Source organism: Argentina silus (assembly GCF_951799395.1).
Source record: "Argentina silus genome assembly, chromosome: Y".
In the NCBI taxonomy this organism is placed as follows: domain Eukaryota; kingdom Metazoa; phylum Chordata; class Actinopteri; order Argentiniformes; family Argentinidae; genus Argentina; species Argentina silus.
In genome coordinates this window covers 5,271,515-5,283,790 of record NC_139654.1, presented here as the reverse complement: position 1 = coordinate 5,283,790, position 12,276 = coordinate 5,271,515, and the positions used below count along the sequence as shown (strand labels likewise).

The 12,276-nt window shown below is 47.4% G+C and overlaps 1 protein-coding gene across 1 annotated transcript; it reads left to right on the top strand.

Annotated features, from left to right (window-relative positions):
* Positions 1 to 714: 714 nt before the first annotated feature.
* Positions 715 to 12,276, top strand: LOC310823925 (tripartite motif-containing protein 16-like; the record flags this gene model as incomplete). The annotated part of the gene is made up of 6 exons (XM_083696866.1): positions 715 to 1,290; positions 1,639 to 1,734; positions 4,347 to 4,580; positions 4,691 to 4,850; positions 10,021 to 10,086; positions 10,907 to 12,276. The coding sequence occupies 6 exons, from the start codon at positions 715 to 717 to the stop codon at positions 11,455 to 11,457; spliced, it is 1,683 nt and encodes a 560-aa protein (XP_083552992.1). The 3' UTR covers positions 11,458 to 12,276.

Here is a 12,276-nt window from a genome sequence, read left to right as displayed (position 1 = left end):
GGACGCTAAACTGTTTTTAGCGAGAATACTTGAAATAAACAAGGAAATAACCACTAATTCAGCGAGACAGCGGGCTTCGCGATGTATGCGCGCCGCCATCTTGGTACACGCCCTCCCTGCGTGATTGGTGGATTTGGTAGCAGGCTAGGTTGAGTCGCTCAGACGCTGCCTGTTGATTGGTCGATTCGCACGTCCGTCTTCTTCGCCACACGTGTTGTCGGTATTGACAAACATTTCAGTGACATGCGCGCGATGCAGTGCTAATATTAGCATGTAGCCTACTTCACTGGATAAGAATACAACAATAGCATTTAGCATACTCCACCGGCTATGAATGCAACGTTAGCATGCAGCCTACTCCATTGGATAACCCTACTACGTTAACATGGAACATACTCCACTGGATATCAAAACCAAGATGGCGGCGCGCATGCGTCGCGCGCATGTCACTGTCACTGAAATGATTGCAACCTGATGTGGTGTGTGTGGGAGGGAGCTGAGAGGAATGTAGGGTGGAGCATTACTCTCTCTCACACACACACACACACACACACACACACACACACACACACACACACACACACACACCACTCCCCCGACAGTTGCAGAGACACAGAACAAGGAAGTGTTCCGCCCACAAGCACTTCTAGGAAAACAAAACTTACAGTATCTCTGACACTCGACGCTGCTCAGTCTGGTCGTGTGTGCAGCAAAATGGCAGAGAGCATGGACTCTATTAGCTGTCCGATCTGTCTGGATCTACTGAAGGATCCGGTGGCTATTCCCTGTGGACACAGCTACTGTATGGGCTGTATTAAGGGCTGCTGGGATCAGGATGATCAGAAGGGGGTCTACAGCTGCCCCCTGTGTAAGGAAAGCTTTATCCCCAGGCCTGTTCTGAGGAAAAACACTCTGTTGGCTGAATTAGTGGAGAATCTGAAGAAGACAAGACTCCAAGCTGCTCCTCCTGCTCACTGTTATGCTGGACTTGGAGATGTGGAGTGTGATGTCTGCACTGGGAGAAAGCAGAAAGCCCTCAAGTCCTGTCTGGTGTGTCTGGCCTCTTACTGTGAGACTCACCTCCAGACTCACTATGAATCTCCTGCCTTTAAGAAGCACAAGCTGGTCAACGCCTCCACACAACTGCAGGAGAAGATCTGCTCTCTTCATGATGAAGTGATGAAGATTTTCTGCCGTACCGACCAGCAGTGTATCTGTTATCTGTGTTCTTTAGATGAACATAAAGGCCATGACACAGTCTCAGCTGCAGCAGAAAGGACAGAGAAACAGGTAAGAAGAAGAGCTTCAGACTAGTATTACTCTGAGTATCACATACAGGACAACTATGAGTAATAAGTAAGAACCAGAGCTACTAGTTGGTGACTCTGTCTGTAAAACATCTAAAAGTAAATGTCACTGACTGATTGAATGATATTTCCAGAGATCCAAAGTCTCTTCCACATGACTGTGTTTGTGTAGGGAGAGGGTTAAGGTTGTTGATGTTCTTGTTTTACAATCTGGTTCTTATCAGACAAGTTTTAACAGGTACGATGACTCATAACAGTGTAACAGTGCTTCTCTCTCTTCTGGACTCATAACAGTGTGTAGTATACAGTAACAGTGTGTGTGTGTCTACAGCGTCAGCTGGGGATGAGTCAGCAGGATGTCCAGCAGAGAGTCCAGAAGAGAGAGAAGCAACTGAAGGAGACCAAACAGGCTGTGGAGTCTCTCACAGTGAGTGTGTGTGAGTGTGAGTGTGAGTGTGTGTGTGTGTGTGTGTGTGAGAGTGTGTGTGTGAGTGTGCGTGTGTGTGTGTGTGTATGTGTATGTGTATGTGTATGTGTGTGTGTGTGTGTGTGTGTGTGTGTGTGTGTGTGCGTGTGTGTGTGTGTGTGTGTGTGTGTGAGAGAGTGTGTGTGTGTGTGTTTTCTTTCTTTTCTTCTTTTTGCCCAGTCACTACCCCCCATCATCAGAGGACTTAAGTACTTTGTTTGTTTTATTCATTTTAATAGTTATTACAAATATTTTCCATCTACTAGGTACCTATTTATGTTATTATTATTTATTCATTTAATTATTATTTTACATGGTCATTGATGTCCATTATGGTTTATTTGGTGTTTTTCCTGTTGTACGTGTTAAGATATATCAACTCCATCCACACACACACTATTAGTAAATAGTATATTTGAATTTAATCTGATTATTTACTGTAATATTTGATCTGACTGTTCTGGAGGATAACATTGAAATTGTAACCAGCTTTGTATGCCTTGTTTTAACAAGGGTGATACTTTGTACAGTATTTCATTTTCAACATCCCAAAACTGAGATGTTGTGATCTGTATGAAGGCCAACAGGCCTTTATTAAATCGAGGGTGAGCTTCTTTTAGGAATCTCCTACACAACCAGTTTGGTAAAGTATAGTATAGTTATTGAATGATTGAAGCTTTTAGGGAGAGGCCCGTCCTTAAATAGACTGGGTCTTTATACTGACCAGTGATAGCGAGATCAGACACTCTTGTTGTGTGTTGGATAGTTTGTTGTTTTTGGAGGAACTTCTCCTGCCAGTAATGGATGTTTCAGTATCTCAACAAAAGTTTCATATACAGTCATGAGAAAAAGTTAGGACACCCCCCAAAATATTAAGTTATTCTCTTAAAAATATGGACATATCAATATGTTATCTTCTTTCTAACAATGTCTATAGATAAAGGGGATGTAATTGAACAAAAAACTATGAAAATGTAACTTTGTAATCATTTATTTAACGAAAAATTAACAATAATGCCAATTCCTACTGAGGAAAAAGTTAGGACACCCTATGCCCTAATAGCTAGTATTGCCCCCCTTGGCTGAAATAACCTCAATTAGACGTTTCTTATAACTGTCTACAGGTCTCTGACATCAATTGGGAGAAAGTTTTTCCCACTCCTCCTTGCAGAATTCTTTCAGCTGTGTGATGTTCGAGGGGTGTCTTGCATGCACAGCCAGTTTCAAATCAATCCACAGCATCTCAATAAGATTAAGATCCGGGCTTTGACTTGACCATTCCAGAACTCTCAATTTATTTTTCTTGAGCCATTCCTTGGTAGATTTACTGAAATGTTTTGGGTCATTGTCATGTTGCATGGTCCACATCTGCTTCAGCTTCAACTTTCGAACAGATGGTCTCACATTTTCCTCAAGCACCCTCTGATACAATACAAAATTCATAGTGGATTCTATGATGGTGAGCTGACCAGGCCCTGCTGCAGAAAAGCAGCCCCAAACCATGACATTTCCACCCCCATGCTTCACAGTTGGTATGAGGTTCTTGTTCTCAAATGCTGTCTTGGTTTTGCGCCAAACATGTCTACTCTTACTGTGCCCAAATAGTTCAACTTTGGATTCATCTGTCCAAAGCACATTGTTCCAGAAGTTCTGGTCTTTCTCTAGGTGTTCTCTGGCAAACTTTAGTCTTGCCCTGATGTTTTTTTTTGACAGCAGGGGTTTCCTCCTTGCACACCTCCCATGTAATGCAAACTTGTTCAGTCTCTTTCTTATGGTGGATGCATGTACTTTGACATCAATTGTGGCAAGAGATACCTGTAGGTCTCGTGATGACATTCTGGGATTGTTGGAGACTTCTTTAAGCATCTTTCGGTCAGCTCTTCTGCTGAACTTGCTTGGGCGGCCTGACCTGGCCATGTTGGTGGTGGTTTTAAATGTTCTCCACTTGTAAATTATTTTCCGGACAGTGGAATGGCCAATTTCGAATAGTTTGGAGATCTTTTTATATCCCTTCCCAGACTCATATGCATCTACAATTTTTCTTCTGAAGGCCTCAGAGAGCTCTTTTGATCTCGCCATGGTGATGCAACTCACTTCAACAATCAAGAGCAAACCAAACTAAATATCTGAGGCTTAAATAGGACAGGCTCCTCCAAAATCCTCTGTAACGATGTTCTAATCATTTGCACCTGATGTGGTGCTCTTTATTATAATTTTAGGCATTTTAAGTGGAACTAAATGTGGGGGTGTCCTAACTTTTTCCTCACAAGAAGATTGCATTTCTATTAATTACATTTTACCAATCATTTTTTAAATAATTTGTTTCAGTTGTATTTGTTTAGTTATATTACCTCAATTTTTCAATATTGTTCAAATGAATATCAAATGTCCATATGTTTGAATATGTTGAAGAAGACAAAGGTTTTCATAGGGCGTCCTAATTTTTTCTCATGACTGTACTTCTACTGGTATGCCATCAAATCCAGGGCTTTTTCCTGTCTGATAAGATTCAATTGCCTTAAGACGTTTGTGTGTGTGTGTGTGTGTGTGTGTGTGTGTGTGTGTCCTTACAGCGCTCTGCACAGACAGCAGTGGAGGACAGTGAGAGGATCTTCACTGAGCTGATCCGCTCCATTGAGAGAAGGTTGTCTGAGGTGAAGCAGCTGATCAGAGCCCAGCAGGAGGCAGCAGTGAGTCAGGCTGAAGGACTGGTGGAGAAACTGGAGCAGGAGATAGCTGAGCTGAGGAGGAGAGACGCTGAGCTGGAGCAGCTTTCACACACAGAGGATCCCATCCATTTCCTCCAGGTAACCACACTGACCCTCCATCTGCAGTACTGAAACAAGATTACTGTTCAATTATTCATTCATCCTCTGTTCTCTCTCTCTCCTCTCTCTCTCTGTCTCTCTCTCTCCAGAGTTATCAGTCTCTCTCCAGTCCCAGTGAATGTTCAGACTTACCCAGCATCATTGAGGGTCCTCTTCAGTTGTTTGGAGGTGTGAGTGAGGCTGTGTCCGAGCTGAGAGACAAACTAGAGGACCTCCTTAAGGGAGAATGGCCCAACATCTCAACTACAGGTGGGTTAGGGTTAGAGTTAGGGTTAGGGTTAGGGTTAAGGTTAACCCTAACCCTAACCCTAACCCAACATTTCAACTACAGGTGGGTTACAAACTCTACCTGCTCAACTTTCATCACCTCAACTTCAGACTAGTTACTGTTGTTGTCAGAAGTTTACATACACTTGTAAAGAACATGTATGTCATGGCAGTCTTGAGTTTCCAATCATTTCTACAACTCTTATTTTTCTGTGATGGACTGATTGGAGTACATACTTCTTTGTCACAAAAAACATTCATGAAGTTTGGTTCTTTTATGAATTTATTATGGGTCTTCTAAAAATGTGACAAAATCTGCTGGGTCAAAAATATACATACAGCAATGCTAATATTTGATGAAATGTCCCTTGGCCATTTTCACCTCAATTAGACGCTTTTGTTAGCCATCCACAAGCTTCTGGCAAGCTTCTGGTTGAATCTTCTGACCACTCCTCTTGACAGAATCAGTGCAGTTCAACTAAATTCGTTGGCTTTCTGACACAGACTTATTTCTTCAGCACATTCCACATGTTCTCAATGGGGTTTAAGTCAGGACTTTGTGAAGGCCATTCTAAGACCTTAATTCTAGCCTGATTTAGCCATTCCTTTACCACGTTTGATGTGAGGGAAGGAGCTGCTAATGTCATCAACCTTCTTTTCAAAATAGGTGACAAAGTCATCGGCAGACAGAGAGGAGGGAGGAGCGGGAGGAGGAGGGTTGAGGAGTGAGGAAAATGTGGAGAACAGTTTCCTTGTGTCAGAGACAGAGGATTGAATTTTGGAATGGTAGTATTAGGCTTTAGCAGCTGATGCAGATGAGGTATAGTTGAGGAGGAGAGAGAGATAAGGGGCTAGATAATCAAGCTTGCAGGGTTTCAGACAACCAGGGAGTGCGTGGAGAGGATGGTGCCGGCCTTGATATCTGTGGACAGAGAGAGTCGACGGATGAGGAAAGAGATGACAGGAGGGTGGAGGAAGCTGCGTCAGTGGATAGAAGAGAGAAAGATTCAACAGAGGGTAGGGCGGTTAAGACAGAGGAAGAGAGAGTGGTGAGTGAGAGGGTGCGCAGGCCGCGACGAGAAGACACAGTGTGGGTATTCTCAGCCAATGTTCTTGTAGACAAGAACCACGTTTCACCGCGGAGGTCAATGTTCTTGTAAACAAGGTCGATCCACCGGTTCTCTGCAACACGTTAGATTTCATTTTGTGGGCTTTTAGACTAAATGGTCGTCGCAGACCCAGGTCACTCCAACCTTTGTACTCCCCCAGGGGGTGCAAATCCTATTGTCTCCCCTCCTCTTGGTAAAGCCTCTTTTTATGACTTTCCATTTCCCCATCAGTCGGACATTTAAAGTCGCATAAAATTCAACATCTATTCTATCAAATACTAAACCATCAATGAAAACATCCAAACAACAACAGACCCTAAACTCTAACCCCCTAACCCTAATGGAAATACTAAACCATCAATGAAAACATCCAACCAACAACAGACCCAAACCCCAAACCCCTAACCCTAACCAACAACAGACCCTAACCCCTAATCCTAACCCGAACCCCAACCTGCAACCTTAATCCTACTTATTTAACCCTTTCGGGACCTCAAACGCGCAGCTGCGTTTTCAGGGGTTTCCAAAATGTTTTGATCAATATCTCAGTGATAATCCGGCGTAGAAACATGGTTTAAATATCCCCTGAGCCCTCCTGTGACATGCCCTCTCACTTACAGACGGAGCTATTAACCTAGGAACAGCTTGGTACAGGCCCTCCCTGCGTAATTGGTGAATTTGGAAGCAGCCTAGCTTGAGTCGCTCAGACACTGCCTTTTACCGTCGTTGATTGGTCAATTCGCACGTCCATCTTCTTCGCTACACGTGTTGTCGACATTGTCGGTATTGACAAACATTTCAGTGACAGTGACAGAGACAGAAAGCAGAGAAGATGTGTTTACAAGGATCCATTAGAAGTCCTTTTTTATATTCTGTCTAGTATTTTATTCATATTGTATGCCATTTCTGTGTAGCTCAGGACTTCATGAATGAATTTCAAGCACCAAAACAATTCATCCACATGGGTAAAGGTATGTTTTCACATAGGATTTGAAACATTTCTGAAAAACGGATTCGAAATGTTCAGGTTTAGGCCTACTTACCTCTTCACACAGTGCTGTTGGGGTAAACATCTATCACAATCAAGAAAGCTGAGTTTGTACTGAAAATATTGATATGAAACACTTGGGTATTATTTTGTATGGAAGTGACTTCAAATTGAGAAAGAATAAATGTATGTAAAAATGGAGAAAATACCCCTGGTCCCCAAAGGGTTAACCTGCAAAGTGAGGCCTTCTCTTTTCCCCCCATCAGAACAATGTGGGACCTGTCCATGTTTCCAACCCTTGACTGATACATGTCTCTCTCTCTCTCCCTCCCTCTCTCTCTCCCTCCCTCTCTCCCTCTCTCCCCCCTCCCTCCCTCCCTCCCTCTCTCCCTCCCTCCCTCCCTACCTCTTCTCTCCATCCAATCTCTCTCTCTCTCTTTCCCTCTTTCTCTGTCTTTTTTTCTCTCTCCCTCCCTACCCCCCTCTCTCCCTCTCCCTCCCTCCCTTTCTCCCTCCCTCCCTCTCTCCCTCCCTACCACACTCTCTCCCTCCTTCCCTCTTTCTCTCTCCTTCCCTCCCTTTCCTCCCTCCCTCCCTCCTCTTGCTCTCCGTGCCTCTCTCTCCCTCCCTACCTCTCTCTGCTACTCTACCTACCTCTCTCCCTCCATCCTCTCCCTCCCTCCCTCCCCCACCTCTCCCTTTCTCTCTCCCTCCCTCTATCCCTCCCTCCTTCCCTCCTCTCCCTCTCTCCCTCCCTCTTTGCCTCCCTCCCTCCTCTCTCTCCCTCCTTCCTCTCTCTCCCTCTCACCATCCATCCCTCCCTCTATCAATCCCTCTATCTCTCCCTCCCTCCCACCTCTCCCTCCCTCCCTTCTTCCTCCCTCTATCCTTCCCACTATCCCTCCCTCTATCCCTCTTTTCCTCCCTCCCTACTCTCTCTCCCTCTCTCCCTCAATCCTCTCCCTCCCTCCCTCACCCCCTCTCTCCCTCCTGTCCCTCCCTCTCTGCTTCTCCCTCCCTCCTTCCTCCCTCTATCCCTCCCTCTCTCCCTCAATCCTCTCCCTCCCTCCCTCCCTCCCCCTCTCTCCCTCCCTATCTCTCTCCCTCTCTCCCTCCTCTCCCTCCATCTTTGCCTCCCTCTCTCCTCTCTCTCCCTCCCTCTATACCTCCTTCTCTGCCTCCCTCCCTCCTCTCTCTCATTCTCTCCCTCCCTCCCTCCTTCCCTCCCTCCCTCTATCCTTCCCTCTATCCTCTCCCTCCCTCTTTCTCCCTCCCTCTCTCCCTCCCTCCCTCCTTCCTCTCCCTCCCTCTCTTTCTCCCTCACTCCCACCTCTCTCTCCCTCTCTCCTTCCTCCCTCTATCAATCCCTCTATCTCTCCCTCTCTCCCTCCCTCCTTCCTCCCTCTATCCTTGCCTCTCTCCCTCCCTATTTCTTTTCCTCTCTCCCTCCTCTCCCTCCCTCTCTGCCTCCCTCCCTCCTCTCTCTCCCTCTCTCCCTCCCTCCTTCATCCCTCTATCCTTCCTCTCCATTCCTCCCTCCCACCCTCTATCACTCCCTCCCTTCCTCTCTCCCTCCCTCTTTCTCCCTCCTTCCCTCTCTCTCTCCCTCCCTCCCTCTCTCCCTCCCTCACTCTTTCTCTCTCTCTCTTTCTTTCACTCCCCTCTCTTTTCTCCCTCCCTCCCTCCTCTTGCTCTCCCTCCATGCCTCTCTCTCCCTCCCTACCTCTCTCTACTACTCTCCCTCCCTCTCTTCCTACCTCCTTTTTCCCTCTCTCCCTCCCTCTCTCCCTCTATCCTTCCTTTCCCCCCCTCACTCCCTCCCTTCCTCTATACCTCCCGACCTGCATCCCTCCCTCCCTCTTTCCTTCCCTCTCTCCCTCCCTCTATCCTCTTTTTCCCTCTATCTTCTCCCTCTCTCTTTCTCCCTCCCTCTATCCCTCCTCTCCCTCTCTTCCTCCCTCCCTCTATCCCTCCTCCCTCTCTTCCTTCATCCCTCCTCTCTCTCTCCCTCAATCCTCTCCCTCTCTCCCTCCCTTCCCCCCCTCTCCCTACCTATCTCCCTCCCTCTATCCCTCTCTCTATCTCTCCTTCTTTCCCTCCCTCTATCCTCTCCCTCCCTCTATGCTCTCCCTCCCTCCCTCCTCCCTCTTTCTCTCTCCCTCCCACCCTCCTCTCTCTCCCTCTCACCCTCCATCCCTCCCTCCCTCTATCAATCCCTCTCTCCATCCCTCCCTCTCTCCCTCTATCCTCTCCCTCCCACTTTCTCCGTCCCTCTCTCCCTTCCACCCTCCCTCCCTCCCTCTTCTCTCTCCCTCCCTCCCTCTCTCTCCTACTCTCCCTCCCTCGATTCCTCCTCTCCCTCTCTCGCTCCCTCCCTCCCTCCTCTATCTCCCTCTCTCCCTCCCTCCTTCATCCCTCTCACCCTCTATCCTCTCCTTAACTCTTTCTCCCTCTTGCCTCCCTCCTTCCTCCCTCTATCCCTCCCTCCCTCCCTCCTTCCCCCCTCTATCCCCCCCTCCCTCTCTCCCTCCCTCCCTCTCTCCCTCTTTCTCCCTCTCTCCCCCCCTCCCTCTATCCCTCCCTCTCTGCCTCCCTCATTTCTTCCTCTCTCCCTCCCTCCATCCTCCCTCTATCCCTCCCTCTTTCTCCCTCCCTCCTCTCCCTCCCTCCCTCTCTCTCTCTCCCTCCCTCCTCTCTCTATCCCCCCCTCCCTCTCTCCCTCCCTCCCTCTCTCCCTCTATCATCTCCCTCCCTCTTTCTCCCTCTCTGCCTCCCTCATTTCTTCCTCTCTCCCTCCCTCCATCCTCCCTCTATCCCTCCCTCTTTCTCCCTCCCTCCTCTCCCTCCCTCCCTCTCTCTCTCTCCCTCCCTCCTCTCTCTATCCCTCCCTCCCTCCCTCCCTCCTTTCCTCTCTCCCTCTTTCCCTCCCTCCCTCTCCCTTTCTCCCTCCCTCTACCCCTACCTCCCCTCTCTCTCTCTCTCTCTCTCTCCCTCCCTCTCCTCCCTTCCTCTTTCTTCCTCTCTCTCTCCCTCCCTCCCTCCCTCCCGTCTGTAGTGAATGGAGTGGATGTTTTCCTGCCACCAGAGCCCAAGACCAGAGCCCAGGACCAGTTCTTCCAATGTGAGTGTGTTTCTCCTGAAGTAGCTGACAGTTTCTCTCTCTCTTTATCTCTCCCTCCCTCCCTCTCTCTGTTCCTCCCTCCTCTCCCTCCCTCCCTCCCTCCCTCCATTGATCCTCTCCACAAACCCTGAGACACAACTAGAGATCTCTAGGAGAGGGAGAGACTCATCAAAGACAGCCTACATATCTGACTCTCCCTCTCTCTCCCCCCTCTCTCTCTCTCTTTCTCTCTCCTCTCTCTCTCTCCCTCTCTCTCTCTCTCCCTCCATCCCTCTCTCTTTTTATCTTCCTCCGTCCCCCTCTCTCTTCCTCCTTTCTCTCTCTCTCTCTCCCTCTCTCTTTCTTTCTCCTCTCTCTCTCTCTCTCCATCCCTCTCTCTCTTTCTCTTCCTCCGTCCCCTCTCTCTCTCTCTCTCTCTCCTCTCTCTCTCTCCTTCCCTCCCTCTCTCTCTTTCTCTTCCTCCGTCTATCTCTCTCTATCTTCCTCCTCTCTCTCTCTCTCCTCACTCTCTCTCTCTCTCTCTCCTCTCTCTCTGTCTCCCTCCCTCCCTCTCTCTCTTTCTCTTCCTCCGTCTCTCTCTATCTTCCTCCTCTCTCTCTCTCTCTCCTCTTTTTCTCTCTCTCCTCTCTTTCTCTCTCTCTCTCCCCCTCTCTCTCTCTCTCTCTCTCTCCCCTCTCCTCTCTCTCTCTTTCTCTCTCCTCTCTCTCTCTCTCCCTCCATCCCTCTCTCTCTTTCTCTTCCTCCGTCCCCCTCTCTCTCTCTCCTCTCTCTCTCTCTCTCTTTCTCCCTCCCTCCCTTCCTCCCTCTGCTCTTCTCCCAGATGCCTGTGAGCTCACACTGGACCCAAACACAGCACACAGACTCCTCTCTCTGTCTGAGGAGAACAGAAAGGTGACACGGGGGAGAGAGAAGCAGCCGTATCCTGATCACCCAGAGAGATTTGAGCGCTGTCCACAGGTGCTGTGTAGAGAGGGTCTGACTGGGCGCTGTTACTGGGAGGTAGAGTGGAGTGGGGGAGGGGCTGGTATAGGAGTGACATATAAAGGAATCAGCAGGAGAGGAGGAGGTGATGACTGTGGGTTGGGATTCAATGACAAGTCCTGGAGTCTGATCTGCTCTGATGACAGATACTCCGCCTGTCACAATAAGAAGAAGACTGTCATGCCTGTCCCCTCCTCTGGCTCCCACAGAGTAGGAGTGTATCTGGACTGGCCGGCCGGCACTCTGTCCTTCTACAGCGTCTCCTCTGACACACGGACCCTCCTGCACACATTCCACTCCACATTCACTGAGCCCCTCTACCCAGGGTTTGGGTTTTGGCCTGGCTGTTCAGTGACCCTGTGTAAACTAGTCTCAGGGAGATCACACTGAACACCAAAGGCTCAAAGATGTCGGATCAGAACATGATGCAGTCGGATGGTGGTGTGTTTTCACTGAGATGTTGGATGTACAGATGTTCCCTCTCCTAGTGTGTAGGGTGTAGTGTGTAGTGTGTAGGATTGTTGTGTGTAGTTATATTATATTTTACTATATATATATATATATATATATATATATATATATATATATATAGTAAAACATAATATAACTACACACAACAATCCTACACACTATATATATTATGTCACATATATATTATGTCACATGTCACATATATATTAAATAAAATGCATCTGATAGTAAAATAGACTGCAATAGAGTGACAAAAAATAGAAGCTTACATGTTTTTTAGTTTTTTTGATGGAAATGCATCTGACAATCCAGATGAATGATTAGATGATCAAATCAGACTGATGATGAACTCTGAGAATAACACAGGAGAGAGTGTCTGTATGTATATAAGAGTTGGTTAGATTGGGTGTTTGAGTTGTGATGCTGGATTACGTTGCTGTGTGTAAGATAGTATGGTCAATTTCCATAGAAAATAAAGATTCCTAATTCCACAAAGGAAAGGTAGAGAGAGAATTAAGAGCAGGGTGGCCAGTGATTGATTTGTGAAGGGAGAGTAGTGGAGATGTTTATACTTATAATAGGAGGGGAAACCAGGCCGCGACGCGATGTAGGAGATTAATGATATTGGTGATATAAGTGATTTGTAAATGAGGGAGGTAACCTAGATTTGAAAGTATAAATGGCGGTCTGAAAGGACAACGAAAAACCCCTTTGCAAACGTGTTTACTTTTATTACTT